Genomic DNA, 18,811 nt, shown 5'->3' with positions numbered 1-18,811 from the left:
ATTATTCTCACAACTTATGTACTATTATCATATCCAGGGTTATTGGAACACCGACAACCTGCTCATGGCGGGACACAAATATTGGTCGCGAAAGGAGGGGCACAAGCTTTGGTGAATGTTCGGGACGTGCCGTACGAGGCTTTGTAGCCTTCCGTCGGTGTTGTTAACAGAGACCACTACTTGCTTGAGGAAGAGCAAAAGTTCGCCCGGCAGCTCAAGCACACAGGGACAGCTTGGACCGAAGCAAGCGGGTATTATAATTAAGTTCCCCATATACACCGCACATTTTGAAGATAACCTTCATCAATGTCCCCTGTGGACCAACGACAACCTACGAGTACGCTTGTGAATACTGGAGACGAAGTACCATGATGACATAGGCGTTTCTGAAAACAACACACAGGAACTGGAGCTTCGGCAATGTTGAAGTCTGCAATGGTGAAAAAAAGGTACCTCTGAGTACCAGGCCTAATAATTCCTGTATTTCATGGTATGGAGGGCTGGAGTCAGCCTTGAAGACCGGAGACTTACACGTTGAGACTCCAGTGTGGTACAGTGGGGCTCGCACTCAACCACGCCTTGCTGGTTGTCGCACTGGGGATCCACCGAGGCCATTCAATTCGCAACATCGACATTACCTCTTGCCTCATCCACGTTTGAGCGTCGGATGCGAGGACCGCTTCGCACAAAGGGGCGCGTTGACAGCCTGTCCGACTCGTCAATCACAAAAATGCACTCCTGGTTGCGGCAATAGCTTGAGACGCCGTCATGCCTCGAGATGAGGCGCGGTCCCACAAGGCACCGTCCAAGCCGGTCCCCAAGTTCTCCTTCAAGGCTCGGGCAGATCAACCCCAGGCAGAGGCGGACAGTTCACCGCATGTAAGGACCGCCAGACGTGCAGATGTGCACAAGCCTGTCTCCCAGGCAGCGAAAGTCAGACCTCCACCACAGACACACCAACAGCACCTCCCCGCGCGTGGCCGTCCACAGGACGAGGGATACGTGGTGGACAAGCGCGGTGATGCGCTCATACGACGCTATGGCTCCAACAACTCTCGCGAGGTTCCCGACTACTATCGCTATGGTGCTGGCCGCGTCCTCGGTGCCGACGACTTCATCCGGTTTGAGCGGACAGGCACCCGCACCGAGTTCTTCTTCCGTGGCCACCGCGAGAAGGGTCGGATCCTCAGCGCTGATCGCAAGACCTTCCGCGCTCTGAGCGGGCTTGCCGGTACACGGCCAGTCCGCGTGCGCCAGGCTCGCGCTCAAGATGTGTCGGCTAGTGCTGACTATCTGTCGCTCCGGACCTCAGGCGGACGCAGTGATGAGATTGGCCCGAACGCATCAGAGTCGCGCCATGCCGACGAGACTCCGATATATCGACTACTTCACGGCGAAGCGGGATCTGAGATAGATGATGTTGACAAAGATGACCACTCAGACTTGGAGATGCAGGACTATAACGATGACCCCGTCACTCTGCGCTCCGTCGAGCTTGGCAGAAAGGTCAAAGAGACTCCATCTGATATGCAGGCCTGGCATGAGCTAGTCGACCACCAAGATGTGCTCCTCAGACATGTCGCGCGTGATGCACAGCACCCCACACCTGCCGAGATCAAGAGTTTCGCAGATGTCAAACTTTCCTTGCTGGAAAAGGCCCTCAAGCATGCCGAAAGCGCCGAGCAGCGGGAAAAGGTACAGTTGAAGCTCATGGCCGAGGGCGCCAAGATATGGGACAGAGCCGTGGCGATCCGACGCTGGGAGGAGACTCTGGAGGCCTATCCGAGTAGCCAAAGACTTTGGGAGGCACAGATGGCATATCGGCAAGCGGATATATCGACTTTTCGATACGATGACATCAAGCAGCGGTACATTTCTCGCATTAAGTATCTGCAGAGTGCCATACTAGAATCGGCTCCCTTGCCGGAGCAAGCGGAGGTCTGCTGTCATCTTATTACCACCTTTCTGCATGCCACAGTCTTCGTCAGCGATGCCGGCTTCGTGGAACTTGCCTGTTCCGCCTGGCAAGCTTTTCTGGAACTGACATTCTGTCGACCACCAGCGAGCTCAACGGAAGACCTCTACGCACAGCTCCAAGTATTTTGGGATAGCGAAGTGCCTAGGTTCGGCGAGGCCGGCTCAATGGGCTGGGCAGCGTTTGCAAAGGACCCAACTCAGTATGAGCCCCCAGAACCCGTCCAACTCGAAGCAAGATCTTCCCCTTCGACCAGGGATGCCTACAAAGCTTGGGCAGCTGCAGAACGCCAGAGGATGCGCACAGCCGCTTCCGCGGCGCGTACACTTGATGACGGTGCGGAAGACGACCCGTTCCGGGTTGTGCTGTATGCTGACTTTGACGACTTGCTTATATGGCTACCGCGCGCCGTGGCCCACCAAGTGAAACCTGTCCTGTTCAACGCTTTGCTTGCATTTTGCTGTCTGCCTCCGGCAATCGATCTCGGCGTTATGGACGGCCTGACAACAGGCTGGCCTTTACGTCGGACAAACGGCGATCATTTGGGAACCCATAACGATGGCGCCCCAGAAGTCGATCAAGCAGCAGACGTTGGCAGGCGTATGCCCGACTTTGCCCAGCATTTCCAAAGTATGACCAGAAGCCCTCAAGTCTTGTGTGGACATCCGGACTGGTTCAAATATCTCGAACCGGTGAACAACACGGACCAGAGGACCGTATGGGTTGTTGGTATTCTCAAGCAGCTGGTCCGCCAACTTGGCGAGGCGCAGCTCGCGTCATACTATTTAGCTCTGAACAGCGCGATGACTGCCGCCGACGACAAGAAGACGGCAAAGGCACTCCTCAAGCATGATCCCACGAATACCGATCTGTACTTGGGCTATTCGTCTCGAGAACATGCCAAAGGGGATGCCACTTCTGCCAGGACCATCGCTAGTGCTGCTCTTACCCTGCCAAGCATATCGGAGTACGACCGCGTCCGCCTGAGTACCTGGCTCGTCTGGATGAAAATGGAGACTGCCCCGATCTCGGATGCGGCTGCGGAAGTATTAAGGATGTGCCTGACGTTCAGCGGTAACTACATTGACCCTGCTTCTGACCAGGACTTGGTCGCTCGAGCTCATGAAGCTGGGCAAGCTATGACATCAAGACGGGACTACTTATTGTCTGCAGGAAACCTACGGCATGCTGCTGCTTTCTCGGAGGCGCTGGTCTTGCTGAGCTACCTCACGGCCCAAAGTGGCAAAGAGCAGGCTGCTCCTCAACAAGGTGACATCTGGTCAGCTCTCGCTTGTGTCGATGCCTTTTCGACAGAGCTTAGGCGCAGGAGCGGCCATGATGGTGCAGATCACGAAGCATTCCTGCAGTCTTCGGCGAGGCTACTGTATTTCCACGCTTCGCATGGGTAGGTTTTGCGTCTGTTTCGAACCCAACGATGACCAGCATAGCCATAGACACTGACCTCTGCAACAGCCCTTGCCGCCTTGGACTTCTGCGCGAGCATCTCGGCAAGTATATCGACTACTTCCCAAAGAACACCATTTTCCAGGCTTTGTATACCTGGCGAGAAACCCGACTCAGCGTGGATGACCGTGTTCGGTCCAAGCTCGACGGAATAGTCTCGCAGCCGGTGCTCGACTGCATCAGCACGCGCGCATTCCTGATACAATACGAGGCACGAGCGGGGAACGTCAACTCGACGGCCGCCGCGTTTGAGCGTGCACTGGAGAATAGCAACCAGTGTCGCCACCATCCTCAGATATGGACTGCATATATCCGGTTTTGTCACTCGCATCCTGCTCTCAGAGGCAAGGCGAAGAGCGTGTTTCATCGTGCCCTCCAACGGTGCCCGTGGTCGAAAGACGTCTACATGGAGGCTTTCCTCACGCTCGTCTCCGAGCTTGATTCGTCCGAGGTGAAGTCGGTGTACAATACCATGGTAGAGAAGGGCATGCGGGTACACTTGGAGATGGAGGACTTTGTGGCGCACTGGAAAGAACAACAGCGCGACAAGAGACAACGTCGCTAAGGTCTCTGTGTGTGCACGCCACCACTTTATTCTAGGATGCAGATATCAGCGCCATATGATGTCCTCCGTTAGCGCATAATGCAGATCAGACCAGATCCATATGATTAGAAGATCCCCCCCCCCCTCCAAAAAACTCCGTTAGCGCATAATGCAGATCAGACCAGATCCATATGATTAGAAGATCCCCCCCCCCTCCAAAAAAAAAAAAAAAAAGGCACAGGCAGTCATGAATACAAGAAGTCGCAGGCGGCCAGAATTACAGAAATCGCCGGCCTATGCTAGCACCTTCTTCATCCTGGACGTGACAGACCCGATTCTCGCTTTCAAGCTCCTCCGCCGCAGCTCTTGCTTGCGCTGCTGGCCGTCCGGTGCTTGTTGACCAGCATCCCCAGGGTCTACTACCTTTCCAGCCTCCGTTCCCACATCTCCACGCTCCGTCGCAACTTCGGCCTCCCTGGCGCCAGCCGCCGCGCCGGCGGCCTTCAGACTGCCCAGCGTGATGGTCAGGACATCCGGGTCCCCGTCAAACGCCGTGCCCGCCTGCTCGGGCTGCCCAGTACCGCTGGGCACCACGTCGTCATAGGGAAAGGCGTAACCCCTCCCGTCGAGGTTGACCTCGTGCAAGATGCGCGAGTAGTGGTTCGCCACTCCCGCCGCAGCACCCGTGGCCGCGACGCCGGCGTAGTAGCTGCTTACCTTCTCGCCGTCGGGCTGCTGCGGGTTGGCCAGCAGGGTGGTCCGGTTGAGCGACGCGGCGATGCGCGCGCCCAGGTTGCCCATGGCGTCCCGCGTGGCGTCCGGGTACGACCCAAAGGGCCCCGTGCTGCAGGTGAAGATGTCGCCGGCGGTTGGCTTGGCAAAAGTCCCGATGCCCGGGAATGTGAGCAGCCCTGTGGACGGCGCGACCCGGCCGGTCTGGTTGCCCCATTGGGCCTGGGTGTTGATGGTCAGGTCTTGGGAGGTGTACTTTGCCCAGCTACAGTTTTGATTCCCCCATCAAGTGGGTTTAATGTCAGCGGTCTATGTCGATGTGTGTGTGTGTGTGTGTGTGTGTGTGTGTAGAGAGAGACAAAGATGTCGGGCGTGATGATACACGGAGCTTTTTGCTGCTGCTGGTCTCGCAGCATCACGAGAAGAACAAAAAATAATGCCCCCAAGGGAGGAGGAGGAAAAGACTTACACCTGATCCACATAAGCCTGATAGTAGCCCTGGAACAGCGCATTGTTCATGACCCGGGCGCTGTTTGGGCTCAGGGCGCGCAGGTTGGACCCGTCTGCGGCCTTGACGACGAGCTGGGCCCAGCCCGCGTTGTCCTTGGCCTGCTGCTGCTCGAGCTTGGCGACGACCGCGTCCAGCCCACCCGGCGGGAGGCCCCGGACGACCTGCTGCCGGCCCTGGCGGTTGCGCAGGTTGAGCGCGATGGGCAGGGCGACAAAGTCGACGTAGCTGATGTTGACAAAGAGCTGGTCCGCGTTGAAGGTGAACTCGCAGAAGCCCCAGTTGAGGCTGTAGTTCTTGTCGGAGGGGTTGGTCACGCTCGGCTCGACAATGGCCGGGCCCGGGTTGAGGAGGAAGGTCAGCCTGGCGCCGATGACGAACCAGACCCGGCCCCCCGCGATCCGGGGCACCGTGACGTTCCGCGTCGACCCGGGGCTACCGAGCGAGATGGCGACGTCGGCGGCCAGGGGCTGGAGGGTGCTGCTCGGGGAGACTGGGCGGTACACGGTCGCGCCGTCGGCCTGGACGAAGATGGGCGAGTTGTTGTTGTTCAGGTCCAGCCCCGTAATGTACGCGTACGCGTTGGCAGAGCCGGTCTGGTTGACCAACGCAAAAGTGGTGGTTTGGCCTGTCATGGTGGTGGTGGTGGTGGTGGAGGGTGGGTGAGTGGCCCTGGCGACTTGGTGATGGTACGGTGAACAAGATTGGAAAGTCTCTGTAGCAGAGGGATATGGATCCTGTTCAAGTCATGGCACCTGTGTTGCGCCTGTCTTGTGTCGTGAGCGTGTCAGTCTGCCGGGCCGCAGGTCGTGGGTGGTTGTCAAAGTATATGTATATCCCCATGTTCACGTCCACCTGCGGATTTCCTTGATCTTGGTGGACAGGGGACTACGACATGTCTTCCACGTCACGGGGGTCCCAACAGCGACAGAGGCATGTGCACTGGTAAACCAAGACTTGCGACTCTCGAGCGTGTCCAGTCTTCGCCTCCGCGAGCCCAGCAAGAACATCTGTTCTTCCAGCTCCATCTGCTCGGGTCTGAGGCAATCAATCAGTCAATCAGCATGTGCCATGTGCCGTGTGCCGTGTGCCGTGTGGACGCATGCTGTGGAGACCCGGTCACGGCGACTTCAGATGCCACACGCCCCCCGACTCCCGCCAACACCTAGTGTGTCTTACTAGTCCACAACAAAGCGACGCCGGGTAGGTCACGAAGCTACCTTTCTGCTTGTAGACCAGCCAGCGAAGCTGCAAGCTCGAAATCTGGGTTAGCTTCTCTCCAGTTGGATGGCCCTCGTTTAGGAGGGCAGGGGGACGGGACCATGTGGTTCATGATATCATACCCCATAGTCATACCCACTTGAGCTGCAGGAACTACTAATCTGCTATTGGATATGCACACACACACACACGCCACACCCCGCCTCCCCTTCTCTCTCTGCCATGGTCCTATGCAAGCTCGAACCATCTGGGGAAGTTGTCAGCTGGATTCAGCAGTCAAAACCAAATGCAGCCGAAGACAAGTAACCTTCAACAAGGGTCACGCCCGGCATTTCACCCGCCAAAAGCAGGAATGTCCCCGTGCCGGAACACTCTCCTTCTACCCCTGCCCGTAGAGCAGTTGCAGTTAACTGCAGAGAAACTCTATCATCTTGTCTCGGCCCGTCCCTTTCCACTGGCCATCAACGGGCCCGTTCCAACAGCTCAAAGCTTAAAGAGAGCCTCGGGCTCCAGCAAGGCGATCAGTAAAGGGAAGCAGCAGGTGGCGCAGAGAACATCCTAACCTTGCAGCGGTCAACAAGCACTATTGGCAAGCCAGCGCACACTGCAGTCCTCGTCCCCATAACGCTGCGGCTGACTTGGGACACAAGGGGCGCCGGTGTGGGGTGCATACAGGCTCTCCAGGGTTTTCCCCACGAGACCACTTTCGGCATACAATTGCTGTATCGTGTGGTCTTGTGGCTCAAGCTCCCCGCGCACGACGTGCGGGGAAGGACGGACGGCAGTGAGTTAACTATGTTGCTTGCGTGTGCGGGCTTGGTCGTCTTCATTTTCATGTGGCTGGGCTTGGGTGAACTCCCGACTGGCAGTGATTTACGTCCAACGTTGCATCTCTGCCAGACACATGGCTGGCTTGCAATGATCACAAGCGCAACCAGAACAGACCAGCGGCGGGCCTGCAATTGTGGGGTAGCCTCTGGACACCTCCTCAAGTTCGATACGCCTTTGCACGCGGTCCGTCTGGTCATCCTTCTGCAAACATGTGTTCACCCGAGTGTGCTGTCGATCAGAGTTGGTCACGGTCATGTTCTTGTCAAAGCCTGCTGACTGTCCGCTGTGCAATCCAAATACCCAACCGCACCGTTGCGCCCCCATTGGTGTATTACTCGTTATGCGCGTAAGTCGAGATTAGAAAAAGTAAAGACAGAAAAAGGCCCAGTAGAAAAGGAACAGATGACTTGTTTGCGTTCCGCAAATGGCAGCAGACCTCCCCATCTGCCGTCTACGAAGCGTGAATGTGTCGGACTTGCATACGAGATTCGTGTACGGGCAGGCTCATGAGCTCATCATCCTCCAGAGCAGCGAGAGTGCGGCAAGAGGCAGCCACCTTGACGCAGTCACAATCAACGAGCTTGCCATGCTGGTGTCGGTGTAGACGGTCTGGCCCGGAGCCATGCCGTCTTCATGCCCAAAGAAGAACGTCGGGTCGTTATTGGGGATTGCACAGACTACCTCGGGCGAAGCAGGATTAGTGCACCGGGCCGCATAAGCACTCTTTCTTTGGGCGTCAGATGAGTTGAAGTAGGCTTTGACATAGTTGACGGTCGAAATTGCATCCTGAGTCGGAGGCCCATGGGACCAGCCGGGGTTACCATTGCTCCAATGAGACATGAGCAAGTGACCCGAGGTGGTCGGAACGGAGTCACCCGTCATCTCGGCGAGCTCTTTGCCGTCGGCATAGAATGTGACCTTGCCAGGAACATAGTCGAACCGGTATTCGTGGAAGTCTGCCGTCGGATCAAATGGCAGGTAGACCTTCTTGAAATCTTTTGTCCCAGACGCATCATGTCCCGCTTGTGCAGACTCTGTCGACTGCAGCACAAGATTGACCGGGAAGGATTTGTTGTTACGGTTGAAGTCGTACGAGAGGAATTCGATATCGATCTCTTGCGTATCATTGAAGTACTGGTTTGATGGCGTGCATTAGTGATGGCCAAACGGCATGGGACTAGAAAGCTCTTGTAGGAGATGTCGCCGCTGCCCGCACAAAACTCACCCAAAAGAATGCAGTGCATGTGCCAGGCACATCAGTGACCTTGATACTGGCTCGGTAGGTCCCATATGTGTAATGCTGGTTTGCGGTCGCAACCTCTGACACCATGACCATGTCGTTAACCAGACTGCCCCCAACAAGAAGCTGCAAGCCTGCCGGCCCGCCATTTTGACCGTCTCCAGTGAAGACCGAGTCGTCTCCTATAATGTTTGACTTTACGTTGTCGACACTGTAGATTTCGCCGTGTGGCCCCCGGCCGGCGGTCTTGGAGACGTTGAATTGTTGCGGTGCCCACCCAAGCTCGCCATATTCCAGGCCCGGCTGCTTGAGGTTGAGGTGGACAAGGTCGCTTTCCAACATGTCTGTAAAGGTCCACGACTTATTATCGATGTCTACAGAGTATCCACACTCGCACTTGGCGCTCGCCAACCCGACGATGACTGGCAGAACTGCCAGCTTCCGGAGGAACAACATTATGTTATTGCTTTGCGTCAAAAAGCGAGCTAAAAGATCCTGTCTTGCCGACGGTTATCGAAAATTGGCAAGCGAGCCCACGTGTTGAGCTAGGTGCACTTGGTGGTAGGTTGATGGAGTTTGAAGCTGGCGTGTGGGGAACAAGTTGAAGACCCCTAGGCAGCTGCAAGCTTGACGTCTTGTACAGCTGGCGACACTCTATAATTGCCGATTGCGGACGTAGATAGTGTGTTGGTACCTGCGGGCGACCGACACTCAGACTGTTTTGCGAGGTATGCTGCAAGCAAGCGGGAAGCCGTGTTGGTGACTGCAAGATAAGGCGAGACAGAAGCGAAGGTGCGGGACGTCGAAGTGAAGCGAGTGGAATGCCAGCACCGGCAGGACGTCGACGACGGCGGGGATGGGGACAGACAAGTCGACCAGCAGCAAGAAGGAGGAAAAAAGAACGGACGCCTGTTGCTGAAAAGGACGATGAAGCCAAGGCAAGGATTTGGGGGGCCCCCAAGTAAGTGGCATCAAACCCCATCCGCCTGGGTCACCATCCCAGACAGGCCATGACAGCTTCACATGGCAAGAGCCACTTCTTGCCATGGCCAGGCCGCAGCAAGGGTGATATCTCTGTTGCCCTTGCCCTAACTAGAATTGCGCGCAACACGAGTTGCTCGATCACCAGCAACAGTTTCCTGCCGCTTCGTCACCGCGAGTCGTCTGTCTGCACTTCAACGCGCTCTCTTGTTTCTACCAGAGAACAATCCAGTGGCTCCCTTGCTGCGAGGGGTCAAGTCAAGCATGCATGCAGGAGGGTCGCCCGCTGCTTTTTCCTCGTGCCGTGCTCGCATGAGCAGAGCAGAGCAGCGAGCACCTGCCGTGCCGTTGGGCAAGCGGCATGAGCCACCCTGCTATTAATCTGCGTCTTATTGGCAAAAACCCCCTGCCGCCGTGGTGGTGACTGGCCGTTGCTTGCTTCTTGGCCATCGCAAGGAGCCGCAGGCTCGTGTTGCACCACTAGAGAAGCATGTCCCCACCGCCGCCCGCGTACCTGCGCATTTGCATAGCATGCATGGGATGGGGGCCAGCGCTCGCTCGATTGCTTGCTTTGCTTTGCTGGCAGGTGATCGGCATCTCTATCTGATACGCAATCCTGGTGCCCGTCACTTTATGCAACCGAGCCCAGCACTCCTTTGGGGCCAAGGGGGTTAGCATGGTTGCATCAGAGCACCCGCCCAGACGGCGCCAAGCCACCAGAACACCCACCAGGGGTGTGTCGTGTTTGACAAGGCGGCAGAGGCTCTTCTTGCTCTTCCGCCCGGCGCTGCGATGGCTTCATCATTCAAACCATCACGTTGCCGATCGATTGTCCCCCTCAGCCCACTGATACAATAGTGCGACTCCCCAAAGTCCGCACAACGGTCTATCTAGAGCGCCCGATGCACAATACGCCAACATATCTTCAGAGCAAAGCCAAAGCAATGCGCTCAAGGCGTGGACTGTGAGGGGCTGTCTTTGAGACATGGTTTAAAACATCAGATGGGCGATTGGGGGCGCGGCGCTCGCTCCCTCATGTAAGGATGTCGTGCCAGCCCAGCACCCATTGCTTGGCAGATGACAAAGCACAGGCAGACTCCCAAACACACAAGATTGATGGCATCAAGGGACATCCGCCCACTCGCAGGCGGATCCAGCCAGGTATTAGCTCTGGCGTTCACGACAGACTCCATGCCACTGAACACAGCATGTGGTCGGGCAAACACTGTCAGGCACTCCAGACTTGGTTAAGACGCGTGGCACCGATCAAGGAGGCGCAGCCTCCGTCAAGTAACGCGAGTGGTTGAGAAGTGATGATATTTTGCATCAGAATGTGGCTATGGAAAATCTATCGACCGCAAAAGGAGACTGCCAATGAAGAAACAAAACTGAAACGACGCGCACAGCAGCTCGAATCAAGAGGTGGATGGAGAAGAGAGACGGCCAACAGCCGCACAAGGAAATAGTAAGTGGACAGAGAGTAAAAACAGAACGGCGTTTGAGCACACGCTAACAAGCTTTTTTTTTGGTCGTGGTGAATGTGCTTCTCAGCTCACGGCAAACATTCTGGACGAGGAGAATGTTGCGACAGCTGAGAGCATGAAAAGAAAACTCGAAACAGGGAAAACAAGGTATCTGAGTAGTAAAAAAAAGAAACAGAAACAGAAAAAGAAAAAGGAAAGCAGCAAACAAGAGCAGGCAAACACTACAACCACATTAAACGAGGATAGGAGTGCCGTAGCTAATAGAACAAGAGAGAAGAGAACACCCTTCCCGTGGGACCAGCCAACCACTGCATCAAACATTAGGTTGCGCGCGAGGTGCCACGCCAGGTTTTCCCTCCTCCACTGTCGACGAGAGCCGGTCTGCCACTCCTGCATAGTCTCGTCCACCAAGCGCATTACCGTTGACCTCTGATGCAGACCTCGACCGCAAAGTTGCGCTTTCGAGTTGACAAACTCCATGAAAACCAACGCATATGCCCCACGCCTGTCCGAACCGACGAGAAACACGGAAAAGCAAACCACTGGTGATCGCGCAAAAGGTATACCAAGGAGATCCGTTGCCACAAGGAAACAACCAAGGAGATTACAAAGGAAATAGTCGTGAACGTCGTAATATCTAGTACACACTCTCCTCGTCGGCACCCTGGGAAATCATGGAAGGAGTCGAGACGTTCGATGAGGCCTCAACATCATCCACATACCCGACAAGGGCCTGAGAGTGGAGGCGGAACGCTTCGCCCATCAGCCGGGTGATACTGTTCAGCACATGGTTAGCTTTTCCTTGACTAGAGTATTGTATATGGCAGGCATTGGGTCACTTACCCCCAAACGACCACCTCGTCAAGCATCGAGCCCCACAGGCGTGCGACTGTCGAGCTCAATTGCTGTGAACCTAAGGAACTTTCCGATTCCTGTTCGAACAGCATACGAACCTTGTGGTACATGGTCATCTCCTCCTCAGTGGCTGCTTCCTCGTCGTGTTCCAGACGATACAGCCAAAGGGTGAGGGTGATCATGAGATCCATGCCGCAGAGAGGGTGCTCGATGCTCCAGTTGGTGGGAGACGTGCGGGCAACCCATCGGACACCGTGGCGAACAGCAGTCTCGATGCAGTTGTAGCACTCCTGGATGACCTTGAGCATCTCACTCGAGCGTTTGACGCGGTCGCGGGCGTTTGACATGGCAGCAGCAACCTCGTAGTGGTCGTGGTAGCGGAGAGCCTCCTGGACAGCCTTGAGATCGACCTCTAGACGCGCCCGAGCGTTGCGGAACAAGGCCTTGGCGTTGAAGATCAGAGGATGGTGGCTGTTGTGAGGCGAGCTCAAGGGTACTGCGTCGACTTCTGGCTCGCAGAGTTCCAGAGACTTTTCCCACGTTTCCAGAGCAAGTCGGAGCTTGTACTCGGTCACGACATCTTGCAATGCCTCGGGACTCCGCTTGTGGTACCACACTTCAAGGAACAGCGCATTGATCATGACACGCGTGGCAAAGGCGCTGTACTTGAGAGTCTCGCCCTGGAAGAGGTTGTCGTGAGCGACCATGAAAGTTGTGCTGGGCGCAGAATCCAAGAAGCCATGCCAAGCTGCATCGTCTGTAACCTTCGAGTTCCAAAGAGCTTCAGATGAGGGAAGCTGAAGGTCTTCGAACTCGTTGAAGCTGATAGCAGGCGTATGGTTGTAGGTGAGCGTCATCAAGCCGAAGAAGATGTAGACCGCGTAGTAGGTGCGACGGCAGCCTTCATCTTCGACCCATTCAGCGCGCGACGGCGCCTTACCCTCGCGAGCATCCTGGCGAAGCTTGAGCTCGTAACGATTGCCAGCAACCATGTTGGCAAGCAGACTCTTGATGGAGCATGCCCATTCAAGTCCCTTGGGGTCACCACTCCAGCTGGCGAAGATCATGTTCAGCAGTGAGCTCTGCATGGTCCACAGCGGGCATTTCCTGGAGCTGAAGTTCTCCTTGTTCTGGAGGAACTGGTTGACGAGTACTTTGGAGCCAATGTGAAGCATGTAGGCTTGGTCTTGGTCAAAGGCATAGAGAGCTCCGATGGAAAGTACAGCAAGAAGGAGAGCTGGCGAGGTCTCAGTTGGGCTGAACGACGACGGGTGCAAGAACGGCAGGTGGTGGTGGAATAGCCCGAAGTATGTCGCAAGATATCGGTTCAAAGCAGCGAGGGCTGGGACACGGAAGCCGTCCAAGAAAGCCCGGTCAGGGTCGTTGGCGCGGATGTTGTCCAAGATACGATTCCGCTCGTCATCGCTCAGGACCTGAGGTGCTTTGAAACCGGCAGAGGCCTGAATGAAAGTGGAAGTCAGTACACAGACGGTCTCACTCCGAGGTCAAGGGTATGGGTTGTGCACTACTTACGCTAGCAAAGGACTGTTGCGAATCTGAACCATTGGAGGCGACAGAGTTGGCCTTGGCATTCGCAGGACCTTGGGACACGAAAGCATCCCAGGGTGCTGTCTGTGGGAGGCCCGTGGGTGTCGCTTGAGGAAAGGCAACAGCGGGATCCATCATTCCAGTGTTGCTAGGGGTGAAGGACATAGCCGGGCTAGATTCGTACGGGCTGCCATTGTCGCGCATCGCGGCTGTCGCTTTATGGTGCAAGTCAGCGACGAGCATAGCGGCAGTCTCGACATCGAAGACGCCCTCAGTGCTGGACTCTATCTGCTCACTCAATGCCGATGTATCGATAGCAAGACCCGACTTGGATGGGGTGCTGACGTTGCGAGCCTTGGTTCCCGCGCGACGTTTACCGTCGCTGTGGAGAGGCACGCCACCATCTTTGGCATGCACGGTTCTGTCGTGGCGAAGCAGCAAGTCACGGCGCACAAATGTACTTCTACATTTCATGCACTTGAAAGGACGCTCCTTGGTGTCTGCAATCAGTTAGTTAGTCATTCGGCCAGGTTGTGTGAAGATGAGAATTGTGGAGGGGTAGCTATGCTGACTCGCATCGCGCAAGACCTCATGATGTGGAGGGGCACAGTATTTTTTTAGGTTTGGTGTGGAGGGGGAGGAGAAGGAAAAGAGGTGGAGGGAGTGGGCGGCGCCAGCTGGGAAATAATAGCGAGAGGGAAGAAAATTGGCACGTACGAGACCGCTCATGTCTGCTTCGGTGCTCACTCCTGCTGAAAGCCCTGTTACAGAACTGGCATTTGTACTTCCTCTCGGGCTGTGAAAGCGAGGTCTTTCGGGGAGTTGATGAAGAGTCTGTGGATGGTGTGGGCATGACGGCCACGTTTGCGCCAGGCATCTTGAAATTCTTCGTTGTCGGGGCTGCCGTTCAAATCGGTGGCCGAGAGAGGGCAGTGGAGGGTAACCGGCAGCACGGCTTCGTATGAGTTGGGCGGTGCGACGATGTGTTGACAACGAGGATTGTGGTTGATGATAGTGGTGGGATGCTGATCGGGGTCAAAGACCGCAACAGTCGACTCTCCGGAAGACGAGGGGCGTCTGCCGTTGCACAGGTTATATGTTGAACTGGCACCTGAACGCTCCTGCTCGCTCTCGCTCTCGCTTGCGCGACGCTCCCGTGGGCTTTAAAGTGTGTCCTGGTGACTTGACGTGTTGAAGCAGATCATTTGAATGGATATTGTCATGGAAGGTGTCTCTGGTGTGGTTTTGTGCAGGCTCGGTGACCTGGGGGTGTCCGATACAAGGTTGTACCAGAGAATCGAGTCTCTTCCGTCGCGAAGTCAGACTCGAGGCGACAGCAAGCTGCGATGGCTTTGCTGGTGGGGGATGGCGGGCAAGCGGTGGTTGCGGATGAGAATGTGGTTGTAAAGATCAGGAAACGAGCGAGGCGGGGGAGGAGGGGGGAAGGAAGACCTCAAGAGAGAGCGGTGCGGCGGGCGGGTCGCGCAGGAGGCCGCGAAAGAGTACTTGCACGTTGTACACAGTGTGAATGCGTGGGCGATGAGTTGTGCACCACGACATCCACTACTCGCAAGCACCAGACCCAGACCCGCGGCATCGCAAGCACTGACCAACCCTCCCAGGGGGCGTGCCCAGGCATCGTGGCGGCCACTTCTGGCGGCCCTCGTGGAAACAATGCGGCGCCCGAGCTTGAGGAGGGGGCCCTGCAGTGCAGCCCTCCCGCTGAGGCGTGTCCCTCCTTCGCCAGGACCGCCAAAATTACAGGTAATTACGAGCACGAGCCGTGGCCAGGTCGACAACAGTCCCACCCACTCCCGTGTCCCGCAGCTCAGCGAGCATGACAATCCTCTGACGGCTTGCTCATCTCGTGTACACCGATCATGCAAGCGGGCGCACGCCGAGTCCTGGCCCCAGTATGCTGGTGCTGGCCACAGCACTCCTAGGTGCGACTTGTTCTCGTAATACCGTCGCTCAGATGGATATACAGCTTGAAATCGAGCGACGCCTGTGCGAAGAATGTTTTGCTGGCTGACTGAGCGCTCTCGCCAACCACAAGAGGCCGGGCAGTTTCGTGATTTCTTACTGTATTGCGAGCACTGTTTGTCTCAACGAGGGGTGGGCAGGACGACGCCTGAGAGGGAGGGGGTAGAATCAGTCCAAAGGGAGAGAGGGGCAGCTCTCGGGAAGGGGGAAAGGTCTGAAAGCACGGGTGGGGGCTGGTTGTGGTTGGAGGGGAATGCGCACAGCGGAGGAAGCTCCTTTGCGCCGCCGAGAATAGAATGACGATGAGATTGACGCTTGCTGTGCACAGCTCGATAAACGAGATTCCATGTCTCAAGCCGCGATCCTGCTGTATGTGGCGGAGCGCGCGGGCGACCACAAACAAGCTGCACTGTCGACTGCCAGCACCTGCATTAGCAGCAGCTGCTCATCACCTGCAGCAGCCTCGAGGCTGCTGAGCTGTTCGCGCACGCGGGCGACGCGTGTGGACAAGCACACCTTGCTTGCACTCTAGCTGGCCGGGGGGGGGGGGCCAGCGTCAGCGTGGTGGTGGTGGTGGTGGTGGTTGGGGGGTGTCGCGACGGCATCGCACCCGCGACGGGCCATGGATCATCGTGCTTTCTGGCCCCCTCCCCAAGCAGCCCCTCCACCCCACCCACACCAGACCTCGCGCGCGCGCCCACCCACCACCGTCCCGTTGCGGCACCGCAGCCGAAGCCTCCCTGCTCATCAATCAGCTTACCGTGCCTTGTGATGCCCACCTGCGCAAGCCAGCAATGCACAGCGCTGCCTCACACAGAGCACATCCCAATGCCGCGCGTGCCTCTGGATCTGTCCCCGGCCCGCGGCTCTCCCCGCCCAGTCGTGGCCCGGCCACATGATACCGCTCTCTCAACGTCGATATCCACCATTCGTTTCGTGACGTGGCTCGCCTTAGTTACAGCCTGCACCGGCAGGCATCTCCCCTCACTTGCTCGGCTCGCCCTGCTTGGACACCACGACTGCCGATGTTCGGCGGCCCGCCATCGCCGCTTCGGGAAGTTGTCTTGATGCCCAGCGAGACAAGCAGAGGACAGCTTGCACATGACACCCCGAGAGACGGCATAATACCGTTAGAGTTGCCCGTTAGTGAGGGGAAGCGCGGGGCCTGTCTGCTCAGGCGTCCTGGTAGAGCTCCTTGTGAGGGGTTGTGTCAAGCTCGGCTGTCGCTGTTGCCTCAATGGTTGTTGGCGACCTCGAGCAAGCATGGCTGCCGCCGCAAGAGTGCGCAATGCCCATAAGACGGGCGGGCATGTACGCAGAACATCCCGCGATCGAGCCACCGCATCGTCCAAAGGCACAAATGACTGTGCGGCAGGGCTATGACATTTGGGCGAACCTTGCACGTCCCAGCTGCTCGCCTGGACGCTGCGAGGTCCTCCTAGCGCAGTCATTATTGCGCCCCGGAATGCTGGCTGCACAGTGCCAGAAATATCCACAAGGCGCACCCGCTTCTCGGTCGTCTCTGCGGCCATCGCAGTCATCCGTTACTGTTAGCCCGTCCGACAACAGCGTACGCTTGCGCTCGAGCAACGACCTGCCATGGCTCGGGGCAGCCAGCCTCAGCATGCAGGCGGTCAGTTCAGCATTACACCGCATGTTTCTTTCCTATGCGAATGACGGGCCTCACCGCCAGGGACAAGTCACTGCTGTCAGTACTGGTGGAGAAGGCCTTGTTGTCTGGGATCCATGCCACGTGCAGCCTCTATGCATGCATTCCCAAGCATATCGACGGCTCGGCTGCAGGTCCCTCAAGCTGTTGTGCCTTCGCCGGTAGCTTGCAGCTCTCTGGTCGGCACGCTGGTCCCCAGAATTAACTCAAGCTCTAGGTGAGAGGCATCCTGCGACCGGACGATTCAGGCACGGGCGGAGCATCTGCCTCGAGTGCTGTCAGGGCCACAGCAGCTCAGATCTGCTTCCAGACAGGGGGCCCAGGTCTTCTCGAAGGTCGCTCGCAGAGCCTAGGAGATTGGCTGGGCACTCCGCTTGGTGACACAACCCTGGACCAATTTACCAGACAAAGCTGCGATGCCCGGCGACCATTCCATTTCCGATGCAACAGGGCAGGGCAGGCACTCCACATATATCGCGCCAAGGGGCGTCGTACGTTCGCAATTCCTTCCAAATTGCCGGGCCCCAGTCTCGCCAGTCAACATGGGCTGGGACGCTAGGCAACGGGAAGTGGGATCCGGTCGACGCCGGCCCATCCAACGTTTCTGCAAAGTCATGAAGTGGGCTGCTTTGCCTGGTGCGTACTCCGTAATCCTGACATTGTCTGTCCTGGCAGGGGAACCCGCCTGCGAGCACGGCTCCTGGTCTTTGCAGACAGCAAGTGATAACTGTACTGTTAAGACACAACATTCGGTCGAGCAGGCGCAAAAATTCACCAAGCGACGCCTCGGGCCAACGGGCAAGCCGCAGTGCTTCGCAAGCATGCGTGAGCGACATATATCAGTCCCATCCACTTGATCCAGCGCAAGACCATTTGCGAAGAGCTGCGAGATATACAAATACGTGACGACAGTTGGTTTGGCGCAAGGGGCCGTTGGAGTTGCGCCTGAGGACCGTCCCGCAAATCCATACCGCTGGTATGGCGGAAGCACGAACCGCTACCCCTGAACAATGAGGTGGACCAGCGCATCTCCGCGATATCGTGCGTTGCCGATCAGACTTTCTTCCACGCTTCTTGTCTTCGAACCCAATATCTCGGAAGGCGGTGGTGGTGCAACATCTCGCAGTGTCGGCTCATATACCTTCTTTCCACGCTGGAAACATTGTGGCGGCGTTTGTCATCTCATCCTTTGTGTGACTCCTCGGACGTTCATCACGGACCTTGTCTGTCGTTCCGTCATTCTCGTACACATGAGGAGGACGGACACGGGCTGCACTCCAGACTGGCTGTGGATGGCTACGTACTGATGACTTCCCTGCAAGGGGCAGGGAGACCTGGCGCAATGCTAGTCGACCCAGTCCACTTTGGTATCACTAGCGGCCGCGGGCCAGTTCCGGGCCAGGCCCCATGCCACCCCGTGGCTCGGGCTCTTACAGTACACAGTACATTTCCAGCCTGTCAATTTCCAGCTGATCCGAATCGCGACTCCGGACGGTGGGGTGACTACGGAGTAGTTTGAGATCAAGTCTGCTGGTGCACGGGTCGCCCCGGCGGCGGTGGCCAGGCGGTGGCCGTGTGTGCCACGCCGCTGAGATCAACATGACTCAAGGAATGGAGGCTCGAGTTCTAAGTGTGTGCTATTTTCACTATGTTTGGCCCGCGGAGCGTCTTGCCTGTCGTCTCCGAACCCCTGACGCCCGTGTCGACAAGTCAATGCCAGAGCATGCTGGGATTGTATGACAAGCGGCGCGCGTGGCGCTTTTGATGCGCTCGTCG

The 18,811-nt window shown here is 56.9% G+C and overlaps 6 protein-coding genes across 6 annotated transcripts; 1 reads left to right on the top strand and 5 right to left on the bottom strand.

Annotated features, from left to right (window-relative positions):
- Window positions 1-768: 768 nt before the first annotated feature.
- Window positions 769-4,004, top strand: B0I36DRAFT_235601 (NRDE-2, necessary for RNA interference-domain-containing protein; the record flags this gene model as incomplete). The annotated part of the gene is made up of 2 exons (XM_046149409.1): window positions 769-3,380; window positions 3,449-4,004. 2 exons carry the CDS (start codon window positions 769-771, stop codon window positions 4,002-4,004), a joined length of 3,168 nt encoding a protein of 1,055 aa, XP_046019337.1.
- Window positions 4,005-4,217: 213 nt separating this feature from the next.
- On the bottom strand, window positions 4,218-5,932 carry B0I36DRAFT_312504 (glucanase B). Its single transcript, XM_046152516.1, has 2 exons — window positions 5,185-5,932; window positions 4,218-4,980 (listed from the first exon to the last, which is right to left on the bottom strand). The coding sequence occupies exons 1-2, from the start codon at window positions 5,856-5,858 to the stop codon at window positions 4,278-4,280; spliced, it is 1,377 nt and encodes a 458-aa protein (XP_046019336.1). The 5' UTR covers window positions 5,859-5,932; the 3' UTR covers window positions 4,218-4,277.
- A 970-nt stretch (window positions 5,933-6,902) lies between these two features.
- Window positions 6,903-7,625, bottom strand: B0I36DRAFT_21314 (uncharacterized protein). The gene has a single exon (XM_046148942.1). The coding sequence runs from the start codon at window positions 7,470-7,472 to the stop codon at window positions 6,966-6,968; it is 507 nt and encodes a 168-aa protein (XP_046019335.1). The 5' UTR covers window positions 7,473-7,625; the 3' UTR covers window positions 6,903-6,965.
- Window positions 7,626-7,779: 154 nt separating this feature from the next.
- On the bottom strand, window positions 7,780-8,971 carry B0I36DRAFT_233744 (glycoside hydrolase family 16 protein; the record flags this gene model as incomplete). Its single annotated transcript, XM_046149252.1, has 2 exons — window positions 7,780-8,409; window positions 8,501-8,971. 2 exons carry the CDS (start codon window positions 8,969-8,971, stop codon window positions 7,780-7,782), a joined length of 1,101 nt encoding a protein of 366 aa, XP_046019334.1.
- A 1,675-nt stretch (window positions 8,972-10,646) lies between these two features.
- On the bottom strand, window positions 10,647-11,515 carry B0I36DRAFT_21300 (uncharacterized protein). The gene is made up of 2 exons (XM_046148941.1): window positions 11,026-11,515; window positions 10,647-10,961 (listed from the first exon to the last, which is right to left on the bottom strand). Exon 1 carries the CDS (start codon window positions 11,458-11,460, stop codon window positions 11,044-11,046), a length of 417 nt encoding a protein of 138 aa, XP_046019333.1. The 5' UTR covers window positions 11,461-11,515; the 3' UTR covers window positions 10,647-10,961; window positions 11,026-11,043.
- Window positions 11,516-11,617: 102 nt separating this feature from the next.
- On the bottom strand, window positions 11,618-14,260 carry B0I36DRAFT_358464 (c2h2 finger domain-containing protein; the record flags this gene model as incomplete). The annotated part of the gene is made up of 4 exons (XM_046157971.1): window positions 11,618-11,756; window positions 11,824-13,295; window positions 13,369-13,883; window positions 14,101-14,260. The coding sequence occupies 4 exons, from the start codon at window positions 14,258-14,260 to the stop codon at window positions 11,618-11,620; spliced, it is 2,286 nt and encodes a 761-aa protein (XP_046019332.1).
- Window positions 14,261-18,811: the final 4,551 nt, after the last annotated feature.

Source organism: Microdochium trichocladiopsis (genome assembly GCF_020744255.1).
Source record: "Microdochium trichocladiopsis strain MPI-CAGE-CH-0230 chromosome Unknown B0I36scaffold_1, whole genome shotgun sequence".
Taxonomy (NCBI): Eukaryota; Fungi; Ascomycota; class Sordariomycetes; order Xylariales; family Microdochiaceae; genus Microdochium; species Microdochium trichocladiopsis.
The sequence above is the reverse complement of the archived record's forward strand: the minus strand, read 5'-3'. Positions and strand labels throughout refer to the sequence as shown.